This window comes from Rhinoderma darwinii, chromosome 2, assembly GCF_050947455.1.
Source record: "Rhinoderma darwinii isolate aRhiDar2 chromosome 2, aRhiDar2.hap1, whole genome shotgun sequence".
NCBI classification, from domain to species: domain Eukaryota; kingdom Metazoa; phylum Chordata; class Amphibia; order Anura; family Rhinodermatidae; genus Rhinoderma; species Rhinoderma darwinii.
The window spans coordinates 251,295,209-251,322,914 of record NC_134688.1 but is presented as its reverse complement, the minus strand read 5'-3'; the positions used below and the strand labels follow the sequence as shown (position 1 = coordinate 251,322,914).

Below are 27,706 nucleotides of genomic sequence, written 5' to 3'. Positions count from 1 at the left end.
GGGATAACACCCGATGAAGTCTTCAACCATGTACCTTTTTTGGGGGACGCATACCCCCGATGCGACCCCCCCACCATTTTGTACTGACTGGCCTCAAGGACTCCCCCCGCCAGCTGCCATGACAACAGAACCTACTCCGGAAAAAAGAAAAACATGTTAAATAAACACACAAAATAAAACACAACGCTCATATACGGACGTACAGAAGACCTAAGGAGAAACAAAACAAGGGTGGGAGGGTGGGAGCTTTGCTTCTTGTGTATTACTCCTCCCGCTGCTTCCGGCTCAATGCCGAGAAACAGCGGGAAGCGCAGTAACGGCCCCCCCGTCCCCCCTAGCTCCTCCCCGTCCCTCCTTCAGCTCCTTCACCTTTCCCTCACCTCTTAACATTAACCCTTTCCCTACCAGGACGGTCATGTCGGCTTCCCTCAAGCCTGCAGCTGCGTCCAGCCTCTTCTTGACCTGCCTAGGTAGAGTCGTGTGTTAACCTTAAACCATACTATCCCCCACCCCCATTTAGTAACGACACATGACACCGAGGTTGGATGTGAAATGGCCACAGCAGCCGTTTATTAATTTCACAGTTTTATAAAAACAATTTAAATCCGAAACATTCGGATAACTAGTTAGGAATCCACCAGAGAATTCCTCCTAATAATTCACATGACCCAACATGGGTCAGAATCATAAATAACAATTAAACGTTAACATTAACCCGAGCAGAGGAAGTCCTTGAAGCCCCTTCAGATGTTCCTTTCAAGAACACACCGAATTAGCCATCTGCAAACCACTAATTACCTCCAGCCGTAAACCAGCTCGGAAGCACCGTTCACCTCTGCAGATGGCTCCAACCACTAGAAGTCCACTTCAAGGGGATAACACCCGTTGAAGCCCTCAAGTGATATACCGACCACTAGAAGTCCACTTCAAAGGGATAACACCCGATGAAGCCTTCAAGTGACATACCTTCTACCAGAAGACCACTTCAAAGGGATAACACCCGATGAAGTCTTCAACCATGTACCTTTTTTGGGGGACGCATACCCCCGATGCGACCCCCCCACCATTTTGTACTGACTGGCCTCAAGGACTCCCCCCGCCACCGCGAAACAGGCCTTGACCACCTTAAGCCTGTGAGTTCCTCCACACCACCACCGCCCTTTCTATGCCTTCTGCTATAGCCAAGCTCCAAATATCAATGCCAACCTCGGTCAGATGAACCCCGTCACTCCTCCAGAAATTCCCCAATCCTGACTCCAAATCCCTATGCCTCACGCAAATGCCCCCGTTCTTTGCCACAAAACGGGACACCGCCCGGTTAACTTTTATCCGAGCTTTATTGACTCTCTCCACCGATCTAGCTAACCGCCAATGCTTCCTTGGGACTATGTCCGACCACACTACCACCAACTTGGGATAAGATACCCACAAACACAACAAATCATGTTTGATATCCCGCACCAACTCACGAAAAGGGCGGACTCCTAAGTCATTCCCACCCACGTGCAACACTAAAACCTCCGGAACCCTATCAAGCCGCACATATGTCTGGAATTCCGCCAACACCCTGTTCCACGACATACCTCTAAAACCCAGCCAATGCACAACCGCATCCTGTCGCGGAATGCGCAACTGGCGACCATCCGGGCGGACGTCCGCCCTCAAAGCCCCCCAGTGCACGTACGAATGACCCATCAACCACACCAGACAAGGAGGCGAATCTGAAACGGAAAACACAGTTAGGCACCACCATATAACATTTGCAAGCATAAACAACAAAATTACAACATATGGGGGCGGACATAGGACTTAAACCTTTTTGACTCCCAACGACCAATACGCCTCACCCCCTCATCATCCAACCCCCAGCGCCCTGCTTCCGTTGCTGCGCCAATCCGGAAGGAATGAGATGAATATGAGCCTGCCGCAACCCCAACCGCCGTCAAACATTTTTTAAAAACAGCTCCAAACTGAAACCTGGACAAGAACGACCCGTCCACATGACGTAACAAAGGCAAATCTGGAGACCCCCTGTTTTTTGTAAAACCCCGCATGCACTCTACTGGGCACATGACCGACCCCGGGAGAGCGAACAAAACTATCAGTTTCCCCTTCCCTAATTGGTCAGTTTTTGATCTACGCAACCATACCTCCAACCGATCTGCAAAAAGGCTCACCTCCCCAGATCTCAGCCCCCCTGCCTGTTTAGTACTTGGCGACACCAACTCACCTATTCTAAATGCTCCGAAGAACGCCAACGAGAAAGCCAACCGAAACAAATCCATTTCATCTGAAGAACGACATACCGATGCCAATGAACCGCCCAACAAACCCAGCAAAGCAAACGACACCGGCCTTCTACTATCCGCCTCCACCCTACCTCTGCGCAACCCCTTCAAAGCCTGCGATACCAGAAATTCCTTCGATACATCCCGCAAGCCCCGCAACTTAAGCCCAAACGCCACCGCGGATATAAACCGGTTCACCTTCGCTACTGAAAACCCCCCCTCCCAGGCATCCCCTAACCAATACAAAAGTGCCACCAACCTGTCTCTATCCGTATTAACATCACCCAACTCTCTTACCCACTCCTCCCACTGCCTCCAACAAGCAGCATAAGCCCTCCACGTCGTGCGCGCCAAAGACCTTTGTAACAGCTGCTCTACGGGACCGATACCAGATCCCATAGATGATCCGGACACGCCAAACCGAGACGTTCCGCTCCCGGGGCCAATTGCCGAAACCGGTCCCACTGCGAGCGAGAAAGAGCATCAGCAACACAATTCCGTACACCCGGGACATGCACCGCCACCACCCACGCGTTCAGCGACAAACACACCAACACTAAATGTCGCAACAATTGAACTACCGGAGGAGAGGACGCCGTGATGTTATTAATGGCAAGCACCACCCCCATGTTGTCGCAGTAAAAACGGACCTTCTTATCCCTGAGCCTGTCCCCCCAAATGGTAGCCGCCACCACGATGGGAAACAGCTCGAGCAGGGCCAGATTCCGCGTCAATCCACTGGACACCCAGCTAGCCGGCCATTGACCTGCGCACCACGGACCTCCCCCGTAAGCTCCAAAGCCACCCGCCCCAGCCGCATCCGTGAAAATATTCAGATCACTCGTATCCTGCGCTGGGGCCATCCATAGCGAGCGACCATTGTACTGGCCCAAGAAGTCATCCCAAACCTGAAGATCAGCTCGGTGCTCCTCCTTGAGCCTCACAAAATGATGCGGCGCCCGCACTCCCGCCGTTGCCGCCGCCAACCTTCTACCAAACACCCTCCCCATCGGCATAATCCGGCAGGCGAAATTCAACTTCCCCAGCAGCGACTGAAGCTCCCTCAGCGACATTTTCTTCCTTCTACAAGCCCGTCGCACCTCCAGCCTCAAAGCACCCAACTTATCCGCCGGGAGCCGACACTCCATTGCCACCGAGTCAATTTCGATTCCCAAGAAACAAATCGTCGCTACCGGGCCCTCCGTTTTTTTCGGCGCCAAAGGGATCCCAAAATCCCTCGCCACCTTCTGCAGGGCATGAAGCAAGTTACCGCAAACCGGCGAACCCCCCGGGCCAACGCACAAAAAATCATCTAAGTAATGGATCAACGAATCGACCCCGGATACTCCCCTCGTTACCCACTCCACGAAGCTACTAAACGCCTCGAAGTATGCACAAGAAAGAGAACACCCCATCGGAAGGCACCGATCCACGTAAAAGGCCCCATTCCAAAAACAACCCAACAGCCGTTGGCTTTCTGGATGCACCGGCAACAACCTGAACGCCGCCTCGATGTCGGTTTTTGCTAGCAGCGCCCCCGGACCCGCAGCCCGCACTAACCCCACCGCCTTATCGAACGAGGTATAAACTACGGAACACAACTCGTGATCAATCCCGTCATTTACCGACGAACCTTTGGGATACGATAAATGTTGAATCAAACGAAACTTTCCGGGCTCGCGTTTAGGGACAATACCCAAAGGGGACACAACTAAATCTTTCACCGGCGACTCCACAAATGGCCCCGACATGCGCCCCAACGAAACTTCTTTTAACAACTTTTCCGACACGACTTCCGCATGCAAGTAAGCCGATTTTAAATTTCTCCGCGTAACCGGAACCTCATAAGGAGGCGGAGGAATAACAAAACCAACACTAAACCCTTCATAAAGCAACTTAGCTGCCGCCCTATCCGGATACTCATTTAGATAAGGGGCCATCTTTTCCACCCTCACCGGCGACACCCCCTTGACCAGCCCCGTGCTGGTTCCCGGACCTCTTTTTCCGCAGACATTTTGCCGCCCCGTGTGATGCCCCATTACACTCGGAGCACACGTGCTTGAACTTGCACGTGGCCCCGAACTTGCACTGGCCTTCATTGAATTGCCAGCAAAACCCCGCCTTTCCCCCGCCGCTTGGTCCACTCTGACTAGTCTGGCCTCCCTGGCCACCGCTCCCGGGAAAGGGCTGCCTAACCGGAGCCGTAACCCGTAACCAGAGAGCAATATCCTTCTGGTCCCACCGAATCGCCGGCCGAACCGCCTTCCGCTGACGGAATTGCTCATCATATCGCAGCCACGCCTGACCCCCATACGCCCTATGAGCCTCCCCAATAGCATCAAAATAACAAAATAACGCCGAACAATTTTCCGGCGCCTTTTCCCCTATCACACTAGCCAATATGGCGAACGCCTGCGACCAATTAACGAACGTCTGCGGGATAAGCCTATACCGCCGCCGTTCCTCCTCGTCCTTTTTACTCTCATCCCGCTTGCTCTTATCCAAATTGAATTTAGCCAGCGGCAAGAGAGAAAAAATTTCAACATATTCATCTTTCCAGATCCGATCACGCACCTCCTGCTTTAAATGCGCCCCCAACGGACCCTCAAAACAAACATACACCTCCCCCCGAGCACGATCGTCCATGCGCACTCGATCGCCGTCCTTCTGTGCCTCAGTCTGCACCGACACCGCGACCGCCTCTCTAACCGCCACCACAGGACGCGCCTGCAACGATCCCACTTCCCTGGGGCCTTCCCAAACTACCGCAGGGGACACTTCCGTTACTACCGGCGCCGCGGCCCTATCCAGGCGCCCCACCAGCTCCCGTAAGCAACCCACTAAATCTGCCAAACCCGCTCCGTCGCGTCCGCCCGCGCCACTACCGGCCCCCGATGCTATGCTAGCAGCCCCCCCGCCGACACCCGACATAAAAATCGCTGGATAAGACAATAATGGAGTTATACACTCACCGGGCTGCACAGGCGCTGTGTTCCCGTCAGCCGGACCATCCTGACCTCGACGATAGACGTCCAGTTCACCTTCCTCCAGTTCTTCTCTCGCCGACGACTGTCCCTCCCAACGACCTCTTCGGAAAGGGGATGAGGACGCGCTGACCGATGGGCCGGCAACCTGCCGCCCGACCGCCGGGACCCAGACTTCCGACCGGACCTGTTGCCTCGACGTCGCTGCAGATCTAGTCGTCCGTCTAGACGATCCTGACGAAGCCTGCCCCCTGGCCGGAACATCACCATGCGGGGCGGCCGTACCTTGCTCTCGACATCTTCCATCTGATGGGGGAGGGGTGACAGGGAGCCCGGCCTGCGACTCCCTGCTTACCGCCGGACCCCGTCGCGGCCTGGGATTCCTGCCAGGACGCAGGGCCTGGGAAGGGGCGGTCCTCCCAGCTGCCTGGCCTGCAGCGTCCGGGATCGGGCTCCCTCTGCGACGCCGTGTCCGCGGGACTACCTCCGGACTCAGGCGCTCTGGAGGTCGGGACCGCCGAGAGGGACGGGTCGACACAGCCTGCATCGCCGTCACCCCTGCTACCGCTCTCTGCCTGCCCAGCGCAGGAGCGGTTGTTGCCGACTCCCCCCCCGCCGCCATAGCCATGCTCGTAGGGGGGCCGGGGGAGGGGAGCCTGTCCCTTACAACAGACCCCGAACGCCGTGCCCGACGTGGCGAAACGGCGTCCGGGATCCGCGTTAATGCAGCCACGGTCTCCTCCAGCCATCCGGGACCGTGGTGCACAGCAGCGGCACGCAGCCGCTCTAAAATCAGGGCCTCAGCCATACTAAAAAGCCGGGCAACGGGGAGCTTTGCTTCTTGTGTATTACTCCTCCCGCTGCTTCCGGCTCAATGCCGAGAAACAGCGGGAAGCGCAGTAACGGCCCCCCCGTCCCCCCTAGCTCCTCCCCGTCCCTCCTTCAGCTCCTTCACCTTTCCCTCACCTCTTAACATTAACCCTTTCCCTACCAGGACGGTCATGTCGGCTTCCCTCAAGCCTGCAGCTGCGTCCAGCCTCTTCTGTATGCACTATGCATTCCAGTAGGTCGCATTCTTTAGCCATCCGTCTTACCTAGAGTCATTCATTAGATTGCCAGATAAGGAAATGTGATTTATCACTCCAGAAAACACATTTTCACTGCTCCAGAGTCCAGTGGCCGCATGCTTTACACGCCTCAGCCAATGCTTGGAATTGATCATGGTGACCCAAGGCTTGAATGCAACTGCTTGACAATGGAAACTTATTTAAAGAGGCTCTGTCACCAGATTTTGCAAGCCCTATCTGCTATTGCAGCAGATAGGCGCTGCAATGTAGATTACAGTAACGTTTTTATTTTAAAAAAACGAGCATTTTTGGCCAAGTTATGACCATTTTTGTAGTTATGCAAATGAGGCTTGCAAAAGTCCAAGTGGGTGTGTTTAAAAGTAAAAGTCCAAGTGGGCGTGTATTATGTGCATACATCGGGGCGTTTTTAATACTTTTACTAGCTGGGCGCTCTGAAGAGAAGTATCATCCACTTCTCTTCAGAACGCCCAGCTTCTGGCAGTGCAGACACAGCCGTGTTCTCGAGAGATCATGCTGTGTCGTCACTCACAGGTCCTGCATCGTGTCAGACGAGCGAGGACACCGGCACCAGAGGCTACAGTTGATTCTGCAGCAGCATCGGCGTTTGCAGGTAAGTCGATGTAGCTACTTACCTGCAAACGCTGATGCTGCTGCAGAATCATCTGTAGCCTCTGGTGCCGGTGTCCTCACTCGTCTGACACGATGCAGGACCTGTGAGTGACGTCACAGATCTGCACTGCCAGAAGCTGGGCGTTCTGAAGAGAAGTGGATGATACTTCTCTTCAGAGCGCCCAGCTAGTAAAAGTAGTAAAAACGCCCCGATGTACGCACATAATACACGCCCAGTTGGACTTTTACTTTAAACACGCCCACTTGGACTTTTGCAAGCCTCATTTGCATAACTACAAAAATGGTCATAACTTGGCCAAAAATGCTCGTTTTTTAAAAATAAAAACGTTACTGTAATCTACATTGCAGCGCCTATCTGCTGCAATAGCAGATAGGGCTTGCAAAATCTGGTGACAGAGCCTTTTTAATGGAGCACCCGACACACAGTTCTTGTGCTGATGTCACTTCGAGAGGCAGATTAAGTGGTGCAACAGAGGACCTAGAATTTTATATGCGCCATGAGCTTCAGCACTCGGTGCCCCTACTTTGTGAGATTTCATGGTCTTCCGCTTGATGGCAGTTGTTATTTCCAGACACTTCTACTTCACAATAAGGCTGGATCAGTGGCGTAACTACCGCCGTAGCAGCAGTAGCGGCTGCTACGGGGCCCGCGGCATGAGGGGGCCCGTGTCGCCCGCCAGCACGGGCCCCCACCATGGCCGGAGGCTCCGCTAGCAGCCGCTATGGCTGCTACAGCGGGACGCCACTGAGCACTACGGCAGAGCGGGGAGGTATCTCCCCGCTCTGCCACTAACTGGTTCCCGACCGCTGGCTGTATTTTTACGGCCAGCGGTCAGGGACGGGTCCTTAAAACCTGAGCCATAGACTTTCTACGGCTCGGGTTTTAACTTGCTGCCCGCGCGATCGGGCAGCTGAATGTCGGGTCTCCGGCTGTCAGTGACTGCCGGGGACCCTGAGGAGAGGATAGAAGCAGCTTTCGCTGCTTCTGTCTTCTCTGATGACTTGTACACAGCGCTGAATGCGCGCTGTGTACAGGAATAGAGACAGCAGCAGCGGCGCTGTCTCTATTCCTCCCGGTGATCATGTGACTGGTCACATGATCGCCGGGTGCCGTTAGTGGCAGACTGCTGCTGGGTCTTACTAGACCCAGCACAGCCCTATTAGTGACAATCGTCACTATGAGAGGGCTGATTTCACCTGTAACTGGGGCTGCTGTGCAGCTCCAGTTACAGTGGAAAAACATGGTGTAAAAGAAAGAAAAAAAATATATAAAGTTCCCCAAAGGTCTTTTTTGACCTTTGGGGGACAGACCATAGTAATAAAAAAAGAATAAAGTGCAAAAAAAATGTAAATAATAAATACACATAAAATACCCACCCCAAAAAAAAAACGTTCCCTCCGCCAATCATTGTTGTAACGCTAGCACTGACCCAATTACGCTAATATAGACATGTAATATATAAAAATTTACGGTAGACAATGACGATCACAAATAAAAGGTCTATTTTAGGGTAAAACTATGTTATTACCAAAAACAAATAGCTCAAACGTAAAAAAGCTTATTTTTTTACTATTATTTTGAAACTTTATGAATAAAAATTCTAAAATAGCAAAAAAGGTGTGTATAAAAACGATAAAAAAAGAAACCTGCATTGTCTACGGAAAAAAACGTCGTAAAAATCATGTCGTTAGCCCAACAAATAAAAACGTTATAGCCATTTAACTAACACGTGCTAAAAATGGCTACACGGTGTCTGGTCCTGAAGGCGCAAAAGACATGTATCCCCCCCCCTCTCCACAGGACATGTATCCCCCCCCTCTCCACAGGACATGTATCCCCTCTCCACAGGATCTCCACAGGACATGTATCCCCTCTCCACAGGACATGTATCCCCTCTCCACAGGATCTCCACAGGACATGTATCCCCTCTCCACAGGACATGTATCCCCTCTCCACAGGATCTCCACAGGACATGTATCCCCTCTCCACAGGACATCCACAGGACAGGGGATACATGCGTGATCGTTGGAAGCGATAGGGAGAACGGGGGACTGAAAGTCCCCTGAAGTTCTCCATCACAAACCTCGGACTTCCGGGGTCTGTGTCGGCAGCTCCGTAGAAATGAATGGAGCGCCGGTCGTGCTTGTGCGCATGCGTGACCAGCGCTCCTTTCATTTTTATTGAGCTGCGCAGACGCCGGAAGTCAGAGGTTAGTCATGGAGAAGTTCAGGGGACTTTCAGTCCCCCGTTCTCCCTATCGCTGACAGCGATCACTCATGTATCCCCTGTCCTGTGGAGATCCTGTGGAGAGGGGATACATGTATTTTGTAGGACACACTGTAGGTCACATTTTTGTTGGGAGGGGGGACGCTGTATGGCGTTCCCTACAGGGGGGGGACGCTGTATGGCGTTCCCTACGGGGGGGGGGGGGGGGGTGGCTGTATGGCGTTCCCTACAGGGGGGTGGCTGTATGGCGTTCCCTACAGGGGGGTGGCTGTATGGCGTTCCCTACAGGGGGGGTGGCTGTATGGCGTTCCCTACAGGGGGGGGGGGGGTGGCTGTATGGCGTTCCCTGCAGGGGGGGCTGTATGGTGTTCCCTACAGGGGGGCTGTATGGCGTCATCTACAGCGGGGGCTGTAAAAATGGCACTATCTACAAGGGGGGGGGGGGGTTGTGTGACACCCAGGGGAGGGGGGGCCCCAGTCAAAAGTTTGCTATGGGGCCCAGTCTTTCCTAGTTACGCCCCTGGTGTGTGTATATCAGTATATTTCAGTGACCTGTGTGCAGTGTGTATATCAGTGTATATTTTAGTCACAAGGCTGTGTACTGTGTGTATATTCCAGTGACCTGGCCCAGTAAAGCTCTGTGTATGTATGTGACCAACCCACTATGTGCCTCACAATAGCGCTATTCTCTCCTGCTGCTCTCATGTAGCTCGAAGCGATTTTAGGACAAGCCCAATGTTATGACAACGGGTCGTGTTTACTGAGGGAGGAGCGTGGGCACAATGGGTTAATGAAACACTTCCCTTGTCCATTTCCATGACTGTCGCAACACTTTCCCTACACGTATCTACAGGGCATACAAATGCAGCGTACGGTCATATACCCGTCTTGTACACGTCACTAGAGATTTACCGCAGTATATCCTCTGATGTGACTACATGTGTACAAGCACTGTATGAGCAGGTGTAACGGTAAAGAGCGGGATAGGGACGGGGCAGCAGCGGGCACCTGTCACTGCCGGACTCTGGTGCAGAGTAGGGAGAAGGGGAGACGCTCTCGCTCATCATAACAGAAGCATAGCTGAACGACCCGGGAAACTCTGTGCCATGTGGGCAGCGGAATCCCGATAATCAGGCGTTCCGAGCTTGTGATGCTCATATACCGGGACGGCGCTGTGAGTGGAATGGGGCCTGGTGTCCCCAGCTCGGTGTCCCAGGTGTGCCGGGCTCCGCCTCCGGGGCTGGAATGCGGAAGCGCTGGGAGGAGGAGCCCGCAGAGAGGCAGCGGGGAGACACAAGTCACAGTCCGGGACACTGGGGGGCATCTAGAGCCCGGTGCTGCCATTCCGCGGGGGGTTACACCGCTGCCCCGGACACGTGGAGTACAACACACCCCTAATGCTGCAGGGAGTCGCCCGCATCTGAATTATACACCAGAAAAAGCAGCCTGCCAGTCCTGGTGCCACCATGCCCCCCGCCTTGTGAGCAATGTCTACCCAAACCGCCCTTCTCCCAGACAACGACCTTGCGCCCCATGTCCAAGATCTGGGCGCTTTGGAACCCAAGAAGAAAAAGCACAAACCTAGCACCCTTCGGCGGGCACTGAGCTGGCTTAGGGGGCGCAAGAAGAAAAAGTCAGCGGCCAAGCAGCGGGAGGGCAAAGGTGAGAGAATAAGATGGGCACAGGTGTTTTAATACGTTTACCCATATGCTTCCATGTGCAGCGTTACAGTATTATGATGTCCGGTTCTGTGGTACTCTGCTACTGTCGCGATATGTACACCTGAGCTGCCATGCTCGTGTTTAATCACTTGTCCTATACCCTGTATATACTTTGCTAGATCTCAGGGTGTTGACAGGATGCAACTGAATCCTGTGTAGGTCATGAAGTGCCAGGCCTCACAGCCCATACCCCAAAGAGTGCCAGGCCTCACAGATGTGTGTATGTACCTGACAAGAATGTGAGCCAGTACATTCAGTTGATTATATTCTGTATAGTAACACTTTAATATATATATATATATATATATATATATATATATATTAAAGCTCAATAGTGCCAGTGACTGACTAGTCTTTCAACTTGGCATCAGTTACATAAACACTTTCTTTATAATTATACAAGTCTAGGTGGCAGGAAAATGGCCGTGTCCGGCAGCTTTCTGTCTGTGACTTTTGTAGAGAAGTATCGGGGATTGTACAAACATGCATTCTCGAAGAAGAGTCTAAACATTGCTTAAAATAACTTCTTACTTTCTGCCAAAAAGCCATACTTCATTATTAATAGCGCAGTATAAAAAAAAACCGTGTCCATGTGCCATGTTCCGAAAAAAAGATGCCAGGAGAGCTGTCACTCGCAATGTGCTGCATATCGATGGAGGAATACCACCAGGGGACTCTAGCTCTGCCAGTTATCTCTTTTGGTTAGATATTTGCATGTAATGGAATTTCTTTATGCCAGTAACTGGCACAAATAACATTTCAGGCCGGTCATCGTCCCTGCCCACACAAGACAGATCCATAGTGTGTGCTGTGCCCCATATAATGTGATATTGTGAGAAATATAATGCACAGACCAACATTAGTGACCGTTTAAAAACGGTCGTCTGGGTCAAGTACTTCAAATTTTTCCACCAGTCTTTCTCCATCAGATGACTAGGTCTAAGTGATGTTTCTTTCATAGTGAGCGTCTGTCACATGACCTTGTTGTCCACCGCATCATGTTACTAATAGATGTTGCTACAACCTACAGCAATCGGGCAAAGTGGTCATGTGACGTCGTTAGTATGGATAAAACCGTTGCGGCTTAATCATCACTATTCTATAGGTTCCTGGAATTTCTCAAAAAACCTGAGACCCCTTTAAAGAGTAAAAGTGGGTAGTACTAAGCTTGTCGGTAAACCAGGGGACAGGCAACTTCCAAGCCTTATACAGTTTCCTATAACATGATATCAGGGGCTCGTGTTACTGAGGCGTATGAGTCGGGCTACCTGGGGCTATGCAGGCCTGTGTTCAGGCTTGTACGTGTGGATCTACACACTGTTATATCCAGGTTGGGCCAAGACATGTTATGTGCGCTCATACTACTGCCTAATCCTGCTGGATGTACATTCTTCTTCTGTAGGCAGCAAGTTTCTGATGTAAAGAGCATGTCCCGCCAAAATGAAAAATCTCCAGTTACGCCTCGTTTTACCCACCTTTTTTTTTTCCCAGCGTTTTAAAAAACGGCATGAGTATCAAACGGTTTTTATGGCTTTTTTAAAATGTAGTATCATTTTGTAAATAAAGCTCGATAGAGAAACTGAGGGGAAAAACACCGTAGCTGAGGAGCATGATGCATTTTGAAAAAACCTCCAAAGACCCAACACAAATTAAAATGCTGAGGATGAAGGCTTTCTCATAGTTTACCATAGACTTAAGGCCCCATGCACACGACCATATTTTTGTCCACCCGTAAATACTGGCGTCAATACGGGTCCTTGGTCACACGTATTAGACCCGTATTGCACCCGTATTTACGGGCACGTTTTCGCTGCAAAATTACACTGCAGTAATCGGCAGCCCTTCTCTCTATCAGTGCAGGATAGAGAGAAGGGACAGCCCTTTCCACAGAAAAAGTAAAAGAAATTCATACTTACCCGGCCATTGTCTTGGTGACGCGTCCCTGTCTTGACATCCAGTCGACCTCCCTGGATGACGCGGCAGACCATGTGACCGCTGCAGCCTGTGATTGGCTGCAGCGGTCACATGGGCTGAAACGTCATCTCAGGAGGGAAATAGGACATGTTCTATATTTTTCAACGGCACGGGCACCTTCCCGTAAGCATACGGGGAGGTATCTGTGGCCAATAGAAGTCTATGGGCCCATAATTACGGGAGTTTTTATGGTCGTGTGCATGGGGCCTTAGGCTGTGTTCACACAGTTTTTTGCAGGAGGAAAATTCTGCCTCAAAATTCCGTTTGGGATTTTGAGACAGATTTTGACCTTCATGCACGGCGTTTGCTCGCGCCCATTGAGTGCTACGGGCAAAAAACTCTGCGAAATACGCTTTCTCTGCCTCCCATTGATGTCAATGGGAGGTCAGAGGCGTAATTGCGTGAAAATAGGGCATGTCCCGTCTTTCTCCCGCAAGGTGGTTTTACCGCTCGTGGGAGAAAACCGCCTCTGCCTGCCATTAAAAGCAATGGGAGGCATTTTCGGCCGGTTTTTGACGAGTTTTGCGGAGCGGTTTCCGCACCAAAAAACTCGTCAAAATACTCTGTGTGAACAGCGCCTTAATGTAACATCTAACTAGAGTTTTTGTGGAAAAAGACGTGCAAAAAAAATTGCAGAAAACGCAAGTAAACACTGTTTAAATCTAGCCTGAGGCTCTGTTCACACTGAGTTTGATGGCACTGATTTTGATGTGGAAAACGAAGTCCGAAATTGCCCTCCATTTATTTCAATGGGAGGCAGAGGTGTTGTTTTCCGCGTGCGGCTTTTAGCCGCTCGCGGGGAAAAAAGAGGCATGTCGTTTCTTACCGCGGTTTCCGCCTCTGACCTCCCTTTGATTTGCAGAAAAAACACGCGGCGCTCGTCTCTGAGCGTTTTTCGCAGTGTTTTTTGCCCGCGGTTCTTGCATTAGCTTCATGGCCACGGGCGAAAAATCGCTGTGAAAACCATGGCAAAAAAAATGCAGACAGGTCAAAATCTGCCTAAAAATTCCTGAAGGAATTCTGAGGAAGATTTTTTTTCTGCCTGCAATAAAGTCTGTGTGAACAGGGTCTAAATGTAAGTCCTTGACCTGTCCTCTGTCTAGTTGTAAAAAAAAACTCAGCCATTTCTTAGTGCAGTCTATAGGAGATCTTATTCATAATGCCTATGGGGGCTGTATTGGCCGCAATCTTAGTTGTCACCCAGCTTTCCCAAAAATAGAGATGACAGAACAGCTTATGAGACTTTCATTTCTGCCTTATTGGTTGCCATCTAGCTTTCCTAGAAACAGATGTAAGTAGGAAATGCATATGTGGGCTGTAACAGCAGCCATATTGGTGGCAATAGATAAATCCGAAAAGGCTAAAGCTGAACAACATATATTTAAAGAGGATTTTTTCATTTTATTCTACTAAGAAAATCTCTTGAATGCCTATAGGTATCTTTTTCAAAAGGAAAAATCTTTTTATTTTCTCTTTTATTCTGTATACTTGGGGATAACTTTAAAAGCTTTCTAGCTTGCTTGACTTGTATTTGTATATAGCACACATCCCTTCTCAATATGGAGCTTGTATTTGACATAATAAGTAATGCATGCTACCCATTATGTGACTACAGTAATTACCCATTGTCTGCATACAAAGTGGACCCAGAAATCCAGTCCTAGAACTCTCCTGTCAAAACAATGATCTAGCCTGAGGGTGCTAGCAACCGGGGAGAGGACATACCTTGACATCCTGCTGCCTAGGTTATGCATGAGTGTCCATGTACTCCCTCCCATACATATGTAAACGTGTAGAGGCTATGCCTGTACTGATTATGGAAAATCCCATACATGTTCCCATTATGGCACTTTCCTTCCTGGATATGTTACACACCCATTTCCCCGGAGCGGTGTTCCACATGCTGGGTGATATCACAGGTCACAGTGCTGTATTATGTGTTCTGTTATCCGTACAGCTGGAAGTTTTGTTTGCAGGAGTTGTTCCAGCAATCTTCATTTAACTCGATACAACATGTTGTCTTTCATTTCCCATTGTGTGTACTGAGATTGTATAATTATGGTGCGACATGCCAAACCGAGCACAATATTTTGGCCTGGGTGGGGTTAGCAACAGTCAGCATCTGCTCAGAGCTATTGTTGTGTGCTAGGTACTGTACATAATGTGTAGCATTTTTCCAACACTGTTTTTTAGGCACCAAGCAGAAGCTTCAAATACATCATTTTTACCATATCTGTAATCTGCAAATCCAGTTTGTTCAATGGAGACACTGCGCGCTATATATTACACACAATTTAGTTTTGTGGAAAGTTGTTATTGATTCATCAGGGATATGGAATGTGAGTTAAGGCTCTTTTACACGGGCCAATGATCGGGTGAACGACTATTTGTATGAATTCATATTTGTATGTAATTCACGATCATTGCCATGTGTAAACAGGGGAGCGATCAGCCGAAGAACAAGCCAACGCTCGTTTATCAACATTATGCGGCCGGTAAAATGGTTTGCTTGTCGGCTGCACATCTTCCCATGTAAACGGGATGTGCTGCCGACAAGATGTAGAGACAAAAGATGGTGTTAATGATCATTCGTCCCCATAATTCCAATCATTGCTCCGATGGAACCCCTCAGCGGACACAGGCGGTGATGTGGACACAGCCTAAAGTTGCTTCATTTTGTACTTTAGATGCATTGTAGAAATATAAAATAGTTGCAAAGGTGGATATAGCCTATAAAGTCTAGCAGCTAACAGATGACTATTTGTTTGTATGACCGGTACTACAGCCAATAGCACCATTTGCAAATTAGAGTACAATGTCTGGTGAAGACACCATACTTCAGGGCTGGACTAATCCCAGGAGCCAGGTAGCCATTTCTTAATTTTTGGGGTTGTTTTCTAATCTAATACGGTCTACAGAGGTCCATATTGCTAGGATTTATAGAAATCAAATTGTCTCAGGGAATGGTCTGACTCCGAAAGTCTAGTGTCATTTGCTCACCCCTGCCGTAGATATACAGGTGTACACTGAATTATGCACTGATACTTTTGAGCGAAATTTCAGGTTTTCTGACACCATTTTAGTTTTGCATGGTCATTTTAACAAACAATATTTTGTCACAAACAGGCAAAGGCTACCAAAAATATTCAGCATGAGTGATCCATTTTTCAGTAGTCCCTATTGTGAAAGATTGCATGTCCAAAGTTTAAGTCAAGCAGTGATTGTTATTCAAATAATCCTTTTTACTAGACTTGGATCTAATATGTATTTTACATATTAGATCCTTACAATAGTCTTATCACCTGGGATCAAGAGCAGGTCTTTTGCAGCTTTTTCTCTGTTCTGGCAAAAAAAGAATGAGGACTGATCTGGGAGCCCCCTATACTACCTCTATATGGAAAGTGGTTGTCCAAAGCAGAGGACCATTTTAACTGCTTAGGCTTCGTGCACATCTGCGTCGGGACTCCGTTCATGGGTTCCGTCGGAGCTTTCCATCAGGCGAACCCACGAACGGAAACCATAGGTTTCCGTTTGCATCACCATTGATTTCAATGGCGACGTATCCGGTGCAAATGGTTTTCGTTTGTCACCGTTGTGCAAGGGTTCCGTCGATTTGACGGAATGAATAGTGCAGTAGACTACGGTATTGATTCTGTCAAAGCGACAGAAACCATTTACACCGGATCCGTCATTTAAATTAATGGTGATGCAAACGGAAACCTATGGTTGGTTTGTAGTCCGTTCATGGGTTCCCCTGACAGAAGCCATGAACGGAGTCCCGACGCATATGTGAACGAAGCCTTACCAAAACATTTTCATTACGACTCTTGTGAACAGTGCGTTAAACTTTATAGGAATTCCTTCCTGGGAGGTGCGATGATCAGCCATCGTATCGGGTTGCTGTCAGACACAGGTTGCACACTGTAGAGGTCAAGGGCATGTGCTAGTTCATTCTGTTGTGCTGGCTGTATATCTTATCCCTATTTATCTCATTCTGACTCAGCTGGGTTTGTGGTTTGGAGAGGAAAACACGACAGACACAACCACATGTGACTTACAGACTGACGTCGTAATGTTTGATCATTTGACAGTGTTTATATGGCAGAGTATGCCATCCTTAGCAAAAACCACAAACATTCCAGGTGTAACATACTTTCTTCATTTACAGTGGACCAGCTACCTTCATAGTAAACTTTCTGGTCTTGCGTGTGAGTCAGCATCTTGATCATTTTGGTTCTCTAGGAAATATTATTTGGTTGCACTCTCATTGCATTCAATGGATGTAAAGGTGCAGGTTTCAGTGGCCACTGTCATTGATACCCCATCATTCACGAGAAAGGAACAACACTCTGTTAGTGGTTTTCACGTCTGCTTTATCGGCACACTTTACAATATACATCGTGACACAAAGCGGCCACCGATAACAGTAGAGATTAACGTGTGTTCATTGCTGTTGGGATGGAGTGCTTACATAGCCATGACTGTAAGGCCTCAGGCCCACTTCAGTTATTTTCTTCAGTGCGCTATCCATTTTTTTTAACGGATAGCACACGGACACATTCATTTCTATGGGGCCATGCCCACTTCCGTTGTTTTAACGGAACAGTGTCGCCGTTCCGACAAAAAAAGGTTCAGGTCCTACTCCTGTCTGTTTTTAACGGAACTGTCTCGGCCATTTGATTCATTTGGTCCGTTGAAACAACGGACTGCACGCGGAAGCCATCTGTGTGTGGTCCGTGTTTCACGGATCCGTCATTAGCGGCCGTATGACGGGCAATGACGGTGTGCATGAGGCCTTAGTAAGTATCTCCGTCGTTACAGCCATGGACGTGGTATATATTACCTTGTGTATGCAATAGATGCACTCGCATCACACCAGTAACCCAAGTATTTAGTGGTGTGAAACCCTTCTATTCTAAAGTACCAACATAGTGGGATTACTTGGCAGATATATATAGGCTTCATATATTAAATGAGTTCTTGTTTATCCGGCCCTTTTTTTTTTTTTTTGACACATTCCAGTGAATTGCTTTGGAAGCGTCCATCATACCGTCCCTAGTGATTATGGAATGCAGTCCCAGGCTGATGAAAAAAAGAGAGCGGTATGAGCAGGTTTTCTACTCGCCTTGTGAAAACTAGTGCAAAGCAGAAGTGGATGCATCACTAGGTATTAGGAATTAGGAGAAGGTATTCTCAGCTTCTACTTTCTAATATAGAGTGACAGAACATCATTATTTTGTTATTGGGCACCTTCTAGATTTGGTCTACAGATTCCCTTTTTGATTCTGTTTACTTGCTCCCATTGTGATCCTGTCACTATCAAGTACAGACTTGTTTATACGAAATAATCACTGTGTTCCATAATATCCAAACACTTCACTCTGGACTATGAGAAAAATGCCCTTTCAAAATGACCAAGCGATTTTTTTGCGTTTTTCCATCGTCGCATTCCAAGTGCTATAACTTTTTTATTTTTGCGTCGACACAGCTGTATAAGGTCTTGTTTTTTTGCGGGTCAAGTTGTATTTTTTAATAGCACCATTTCGGGGTACAAATAATTTATCGATTAACTTTTTTTTTGGGGGGGGGGGGGCTAATGGAAAAAAACCCATACATTTTGCCACTCGTTTTTTGAGTCTTAGATTTATGCCGTTTAATGTGTGCTATAAATAACATAACTTTATTCAGTGGGTTATTCAGATTGTGGCGATACCAAATTTATATAGATTGTGTATGTTTTAATACTTTTACACAGTAAACACTTTTTTTTCAAAATGTATTTGTCTTTGTGTCGCCATGTTTTAAGAGCCATAATTATTTTTTTTTTCACGCCGATGCAGCTTTATGAGGGCTTGTTTTTTGTAAGACGACTTCTAGTTTTTATTGGTACCATTTTGGAGTACATGCGACTTTTTTTGATCATTTTTTATCCAATTTTTTTGAAGGCAGAATGTAATCAAAACAGCAATTCTGGCATTGTTTTATATTTTATTTTTTACAGCGTTCACCGTGCGGGTTAATCACTTATAGGTGAGGTCGTTACGGACAACGTGATACCAAATATGTGTAATGTTTTCATTTTTGTTTTTTCATATTAAAGTATTTTATAAGGGAAAAAGTGTTTTTTTTATTTGGAATTTTTATTTATTATTAACTTTATTATACTTTTTGATCACTTTATTTTTAGTCACACTAGGGGACTTCACTATGTGATCTTCTGATCGCTTTTATAATACTCTGCAATACTTCTGTATTTCAGAGTATTCTTGCCTGTCAGTGTAAGGGTATGTGCACACAAAATAAAAAAAATCTCAAAATACAGAGCTGTTTTCAAGGGAAAACCGCTCCTGATTTTCAGAAGTTTTTTTAAGCCACTCGCGATTTAGACATCTGGATACCCACTTTAGCCGGCACTGGACACCCATGCCGGGCTTATGTCAGAGAGCCGTGAAAAGGCGGCGCTCTGGCATAAGTACCCTTAACGGCCATTGTGAAAAGGCAAATTGGCGGTAGTTAAGGGGTTAAGCTTATAATAAACATTTAAAGAGGCTCTGTCACCAGATTTTGCAACCCCTATCTGCTATTGCAGCAGATCGGCGCTGCAATGTAGATTACAGTAACGTTTTTATTTTTAAAAAACGAGCATTTTTGGCCAAGTTATGACCATTTTCGTATTTATGCAAATGAGGCTTGCAAAAGTACAACTGGGCGTGTTGAAAAGTAAAAGTACAACTGGGCGTGTATTATGTGCGTACATCGGGGCGTGTTTACTACTTTTACTAGCTGGGCGTTGTGTATAGAAGTGTCATCTACTTCTCTTCACAACGCCCAGCTTCTGGCAGTGCAGCACTGTGACGTCACTCACAGGTCCTGCATCGTGTCGGCCACATCGGCACCAGAGGCTACAGATGATTCTGCAGCAGCATCGGCGTTTGCAGGTAAGTCGATGTAGCTACTTACCTGCAAATGCTGATGCTGCTGCAGAATCAACTGTAGCCTCTGGTGCCGACACGATGCAGGACCTGTGAGTGACGTCACAGTGCTGCACTGCCAGAAGCTGGGCGTTGTGAAGAGAAGTAGATGACACTTCTATACACAACGCCCAGCTAGTAAAAGTAGTAAACACGCCCCGATGTACACACATAATACACGCCCAGTTGTACTTTTACTTTAAACACGCCCACTTGGACTTTTGCAAGCCTCATTTGCATAAATACGAAAATGGTCATAACTTGGCCAAAAATGCTCGTTTTTTAAAAATAAAAACGTTACTGTAATCTACATTGCAGCGCCTATCTGCTGCAATAGCAGATAGGGGCTGCAAAATCTGGTGACAGAGCCTCTTTAAAAGGAGAGAGGAATAATATGTAATATATGCAGCAGCGTAAACTTTAAGAATATGTTCACATGCCTTATTTTCAGCCGTTTTCAGGCTGTAAACACCCCAAAAAACGGCTGAAAAACTGAAGCTGAACGCCTACAAACATCTGCCCATTGATTTAAATCGGAAAAACTGAGTTTCATTCCGACGGGGCGTTTTTTTATGTGGCCGTTTGAAAAAACGCCCCATAAAAAGAAGTGCATGCCACTTCTTGAGCCGTTTTTCATTGTGTCCATAAAAAAAACAGCTCCAAAATCGGCCGTAAAAAACGCATCAAAAAACGTTAGATGCTTAAACGGCTGAAAATCAGAAGCTGTTTTCCCTTGAAAACCGCTCAATATTTTACAGCTGTTTTTAGTTTTGCATGTGAACATACCCTTAGGGTATGTGCACACACAAAATAAAATATGTCTGAAAATACGGAGCTGTTCTTAAGGGAAAACAGCTCCTAAGTTTCAGACGTATTTTAAGCCACTCACGTTTTTCACGGCCGTTTTTGGAGCTGGTTTTCTATAGCGTCTTTGAAAAACGGCTGAAGAAGTGACACACTACTTTTTAGTGGCCGTTTTGAAAAACTGCCGCGTAAAAAAACCCCCGTCGAAATAGAACGCCGTTTTTCCCATTGAAATTACTGGGCAGATATTTGGAGGCGTTCTGCTTCCAATTTTTCAGCCGTTTTTCAGGATGTTTATGGCCCGAAAAACGTCTGAAAACACTCCATGTGAACATACCCTTAGGGTACTTTGCAGTTTGTGAAAAAAAACGTTATGGTGGGGATACAATGCGGAAATCTCGTGGAGATCTTCATGATCTTCAACTTTTTCAGCGACTGTATTGTTTTCACTTAAGCTATAATTTTAAATAATAATTCCCCAGAAGCCTGTCTCTTGGGGCCTGTTCACATCAGTGTTTGGCTTCCGCTTATCGGTTCTGTTCAACCTCTCCATCAGAGGAACCAATGAAAGCAAACCCGAAAGGAAACTACCGCTTCTGTTTGCATTACTATTGATTTCAATGGTAATGTTTCCGTTTGGTTCCATTCTGTAAAGTTTCTGGGGTTTTTTGTTTAGTCGACAGTACTTTTGTTTCCGTGAAAAAAATGGAAACTACAAAACGGAAACACACTGAAACCGAAGCATTAGTGTATGTTCACACACAAACTCAAAAACGTCTCAAAATACAAAGCTGTTTTCAAGGGAAAAGAGCTCCTGATTTTCAGACATTTTTTAAACCACTCGCGATTTTCGCAGTGTTTTTTTTACTGACGTTTTTGGAGCTTTTTTCGATTAGTCAATGAAAAGCGGCTCCAAAAACGTCCCAAGAAGTGACCTGCACTTCTTCTTTTTCGCGGCCGTTTTTTTTACGATTAAAAAACGCAGCGAAAAATTGTCTCCTCCGGAACAGAATGGCGTTTTCCCATTGAAATCAACGGGCAGATGTTTGGAGGCGTTCTGCTTCCGATTTTTCGGCCGTGTGAACATACCCTTACCGTTGAAATCAATGGTAATGCAAACAGAAGTGATAGTTTCTGTTCTTCGGTTCCTCTGATGCAGAGGTTGAACGGAACCTGAACGCTGATCTGAACAAGCTCTTAGTAAAAGCAAACCTCATTGCCCATTTACCCACTGCTTATAAGCATGGGAATTGTCTATTGGGCTTTCACTTCAGTGCACATCCATCCAAAGTGTCTCCATTATATAGTATAGTATAGCACATTATTATTGCTTGGCTACCAAAAGAAACAAATTGGCTCCTGGAATGAACCGTCTGGCTGAAAAAGGCTACAATAACTTGTCTTCTCCCGGAGTATGCCAATTGACAATCAACGTAGGGATTTGTCACATGTTGCCGGCGGAATTTTCAGTGAAGATCTACAATATGTCTGGCTGTACATGGCCAGCTTTTTAAATAAAAATGTCTAAGAATAGTTTCAACATTCGTTTGAGATAGATATTATCAATGCAAATCACCATGTTGTAATGGGGAGTGGAGATCTGAAGATAACTACGTGTATGTATGTATATTCTGAAAGTCTATATATTTGAAATCAATAGCACTAAGAAAAAATGTGAATGGTTCCTCTCCACGTCACCCAGTATTTATAGTGTGGTACTGCAGCAGCAGGCTCAATATTGCAGCCTATGTGTTCTCAAATTAATCCTAAACCTATTAGTCCTCCTTCACACACACAACATTTCTGGCATTTTAAACTGCATCAAAAACAGAGTTTTTATGGCATTTTTATGTGGTGTCGTTTTGTGCATGACTTTTTTATGGCATTTTTTGAAGTCTTATAGAGAAGCCTATGTGAAACACATCTGGAAAAACGCCAGGCTGCGTTTGAAAAAAAACCCCACAAAATTTACACAAATAAAAACGCAGTTGTGTGTAGTGCATTTGATATTCTACTGTAGACTTTAATGTAACGTCTGGCTGCACTAAAAACTGCATCAAAAAACGCCACGAAATGCGCTGTGTGAATCAAGTCTTAAAACAGGCTGCTTCGGTGCTTGTTATTTTAGCTATGCTCCATGCGCACGACCGCAGAATTATGCCCCATGCACACGAACGTAAAAACGCCCGTAATCACGGGCCCATGGACTTCTATTGGCCACGGGTACCTCCCCATATGCTTACGGGAAGGTGCCGTGCCGTTGAAAAATATAGAACATGTCCTATTTCAGGCCGGAATAACGGCACGGGCAGGCCCATAGAAGTATATGGGGCACCCGTAATTACGGGTGGCTACGTGTGTGCACCCATAATTACGGGAGCGTTGCTAGGCGACTACAGGGCATAGTCACTGTCCAGGGTGCTGAAAGAGTTAAACGATCGGCAGTAACTCTTTCAGCACCCTGGACAGTGACTACCGATCACAATATAGATCAACCTGTAAAAAAACGTTCATACGTTCATACTTAGAGGCTCTGTCACCAGATTTTGCAACCCCTATCTCCTGTTGCAGCAGATCGGCGCTGCAATGTAGATAAGAGTAACTTTTTTTTTTTTTTAAAACGAGCATTCTTGGCCAAGTTATGACCATTTTTATATTTATGCAAATGAGGCTTTCTAATGTACAACTGGGCGTGTATGGTGTGTGTACATCTGGGCGTTTTTACTTCTTTTACTAGCTGGGCGTTGTGAATAGAAGTGTATGATGCTGACGAATCAGCATCATCCACTTCTCTTCGTTACCACCCAGCTTCTGGCAGTGCACAGACACACAGCGTGTTCTCGAGAGATCACGCTGTGACGTCACTTCCTGCCCCAGGTCCTGCATCGTGTCGGACGAGCGAGGACACATCGGCACCAGAGGCTACATTTGATTCTGCAGCAGCATCAGCGTTTGCAGGTAAGTCGATGTAGCTACTTACCTGCAAACGCTGATGCTGCTGCAGAATCAACTGGATCTCTCGAGAACACGCTGTGTGTCTGTGCACTGCCAGAAGCTGGGTGGTAACGAAGAGAAGTGGATGATGCTGATTCGTCAGCATCATACACTTCTATTCACAACGCCCAGCTAGTAAAAGAAGTAAAAACGCCCAGATGTACGCACATAATACACGCCCAGTTGTACTTTAGAAAGCCTCATTTGCATAAATATAAAAATGGTCATAACTTGGCCAAAAATGCTCGTTTTTAAAAAAAACAAAACGTTACTCTTATCTACATTGCAGCGCCGATCTGCTGCAATAGGAGATGGGGGTTGCAAAATCTGGTGACAGAGCCTCTTTAACCAGAACTCCTTGCTTCTTCCTCCAGTCCGGCCTCTTGGGATGACGTTTCAGCCCATGTGACCGCTGCAGCCGCGTCATCCAGGGAGGTCGGGCTAGATGTCAAAGAGGGACGTGTCACCAAGACAATGGCCGGGTAAGTATGAATTTCTTTTACTTTTACTGCGGAAAGGGCTGTCCCTTCTCTCTATCCTGCACTGATAGAGAGAAGGGGCTGCCGATTAGTGCAGTTCAATTTTGCAGCGAAAACGGGTCCATAAATACTGGTGCAATACGGGTCGAATACGTGTGACCAAGGACCCGTATTTACACCAGTATTTACGGGAGGAAAAAAAATACGTTCGTGTGCATGAGGCCTTGGTCTGTAATTATGGATCCATTTATTTCTATGGCCCACAGACACCTTCCCGTATATTTACGGGAAGGTGTCTGTGCCATAGAAAAGGCTCCACAAAAGATAGGACATGTCCTATGTTTTGCTTTTACGGACTGTGCTCCCATACTTTATAATGAGAACATGGCCCGCAAATGCGGATGTCTGTCCGCTGCAGTCTTTGGCCGGCCTTGCCCGTAATCACGGGCACAGTCGTGTGCATGGGGCCTTACTGCAAATAAGTTTGTGTTCCCAATCCCATCCACTGTAGTGTGACAGGTACTTGCTCGTTACATTGCTTGTTATATGCAGACTTACCTGGCGCCGTGTCCCTGGTAAGTGCCCCCCTTTAAATTAAAGGGGTTGTCCAGTTTCAGCAAATGTTATTTTTTGTATAATTAAAAGCTATACAATTTTCCAATCTACTTTCTGTATTAATTCTTCATGGTTTTCAGGATCATTGCTTGTTGTGATTCAGTAGGGACATTCATTGTTTACTTCTTGTTGATAAAATTCTGTCCATGGTCATGTGACACTATGATTCACACCCAGAGAGCTGATGCTATTCCCCTGTAAGCCCTTATTCACACAACAGGGTTTCCCGGCCGGGTGACGGCCGTCCATAAATCGGCCGTCACCCGGCTGCATTAGGAACAATGGGGCTATTCACACAACCGATTTTTTGACGGCCCGGGAAACCTGGCCGTCAAAAAATGCGACATGCCCTATTTTTGGCCATTTACCCGGCCCCCATAGAAGTCTATGGGGCCGGGTAATACACGGCCATCACCGGACTGTATCCCGAGTGACGGCCATGTATTCCGTCGCTCGCGCGCTCTCTCTCCTCCTCCTCCTCCTCACAGTGCAGAGTGCATGTGAGGAGGAGGGTCTTTTTTTGCTCCTTGTAGGAGTCGGAATCCCCAATCCCCGGCCGGGTATTGGGGATTCCGCTACAGGAGAAGTGAGTGACTACACTGTCCATATATGGACATTTGAAGTCAGTGACTTTTCCTGGAATGTGGGGCGGGGGGATGGGTGCAACCTACAGGGGGCTGGGTGGCATTACCTGCAGGGGGCAGGGTGGCATTATCTACAAAGGGCTGTGTGTGGCAACAAATTTAAATGAAATTCATCAGATTTTAAAACGGACAGGGAAAAAAATGGATGCAAAACGGGTCAAAATCGGCTGTTAAAAACGGCAACACGGCCCGGAACGGATGCAAACCGGCCAGGACTCGGACCCTGTCATGTGAATGAGGCGTAAATTTAATTTCTGAGGCAAACCACTATAACTAAAATATGTATGAAGAGTGTTCCGCTAAAAGAAAAAAAAAATAGCAGATTTAACAACTCTTCTATGCTGTACATGGCTAGCTTTACATGCATCTTTTACAATATTTTCACTCACCATGCCTTAATGGGTCTTCCATTCCCCAATGGCAAAAATAGGTCTGTTTCTTGTTCTTCTTTTAAAAAACAGCTGTAATTTTATGTGTTTGGACACCTCATTTTAGAATGATATACGAACTATAGTCAATGCAATATGCGTTGTTTTCTTCAGATAAATTTCTGTCTTTCTTAAAGGGCTATTTTTATCACATAATGTTATGGCATGTCGCTAGAATTTGCGTTATGGCACATCACTAGGATATGTCATAACATAAAAGATTGGTCTTCATAAAGATTGGTCTTCATAAAGATTGGACTTTGTAAAGTACTACTTGTCCCGTAAAAAATAAAGCTACGTCGACCAAAAAATAAAAAAGTTATGAACGCCGGGATGCAAAGAGGAAAGTATCCTTTAGGTATCAAATAGCAATGCTACACGAAGTATTGGTATCGAAGTCCAAATTCTGGTATCAAGATAACCCTACTCCAGATACGCCACACATACAACCTCCACTCTGCTACTCTAATCACCTCTTCATACTCTTGGATGTAGGACTTCTTTGGTGTCTTCCTGCCTCTTGATTTTTAGATTGTGAGCAAGAAACCACTTAGCAGCAAAAGGGTTAAAGCAATCTGGACATGAGTAAGCAATGTACTTTGCCCTAATAAAATCTTACTCCATTTTTTTTTTTTTTTTGACGCAATGAATGCTATGTGCTCTGTTTTCTCTTTTGAAACACCAGCATTCAGAAGGAAATTTCTACCATGGGCCCTTTGGCGTACACGTCCTGAGATTTTAGAGTTTGGGATAAGCTATTCTTTGGCCGTGTCAAACACTCCATATGTGACATGGCCGCAACAGGATCAAACTCTACAGTGTTCCATACATTGCACAGAGAGTGAGAATGGGACTAGTGTGCGGACATAAATGCCGCTTATGTCAGTGGATGCCGGAGGGAGAGAGCGAGGTATTGTCTTATTCTTCATGGATAAATGGGCTAGATAAAAAAAAAAACAGAACCCTTTCAACATTTCTTACAACGTAATTTGTAGTGTGGCTTTTTTTTTGTTGTGCTTCAGATGTGAACATACAGATTTGTTCTGGAAATAAAGGGATTTGTTTAAATAAAATATATTGGGTGAAAAATGAGTGCAGGTAAAAAGTTGGGGTGGTTCATAGCAACTAGATTCCAACTTCCAGCACAGTTTAGATAATGGAAACAATGGGCCCGATCATCTGCTCACAGCATTCAACCCTGTTTTTTTTATTGCGCTAGTTTTTTATACAGGAAGTGCAGTGATGACACTTAAGGCTGTTCTCTGTGGATTGAAATGCAGGTAGATAAAAACAATGGAAATCCATTGTGAAAAAGAGACACCATCCAGGCGCAATACTTTCACGAGTCCAACACGTTTTTTGGAAAAAATATAATTGTCAAAACAATAGATCATAATAAAATGTACATAAGAAAGAGGGAGGGTCTCTTGAGGTACTTTGGATTTAAATTGCAATTCAGAAGTGGCAAAAAAATGTTAAGTCCTATTTGTGCTTCCAAAAATTTGGAAGATTATGTAGAATATAATTGGCAAATAATCCTAAAACTGTAACAACGCCACGAGATGGCAGAAATAGGCTTCACCTATAGGAATCCCCTTTTCTGTGGATTAACATGGTCTCCCAGTAGTTGGTTATCCCCAGGATTTACAGTAGAGACTAATTGTGAGCCAACCAGACTGTTGAAGGAAAAGGAAATATGAAGCGCCTATCACAATACTAGCAGGAAATATGAAGCGCATATCACAATACTAGCAGGAAATATGAAGCGCCTATCACAATACTAGCAGGAAATATGAAGCACCTATCACAATACTAGCAGGAAATATGAAGCACCTATCACAATACTAGCAGGAAATATG

General features: G+C 46.6%; 1 protein-coding gene across 1 annotated transcript in view; it reads left to right on the top strand.

The window, feature by feature from the left end:
- Positions 1 to 10,281: 10,281 nt before the first annotated feature.
- Positions 10,282 to 27,706, top strand: part of NHSL3 (NHS like 3) — a 50,620-nt gene continuing 33,195 nt past the window's right edge. The window contains exon 1 of the mRNA XM_075853106.1: positions 10,282 to 10,879. Coding sequence (XP_075709221.1) covers positions 10,705 to 10,879 — 175 coding nt within the window. The 5' untranslated portion in view covers positions 10,282 to 10,704. The remainder of the gene's footprint in view (positions 10,880 to 27,706) is intronic.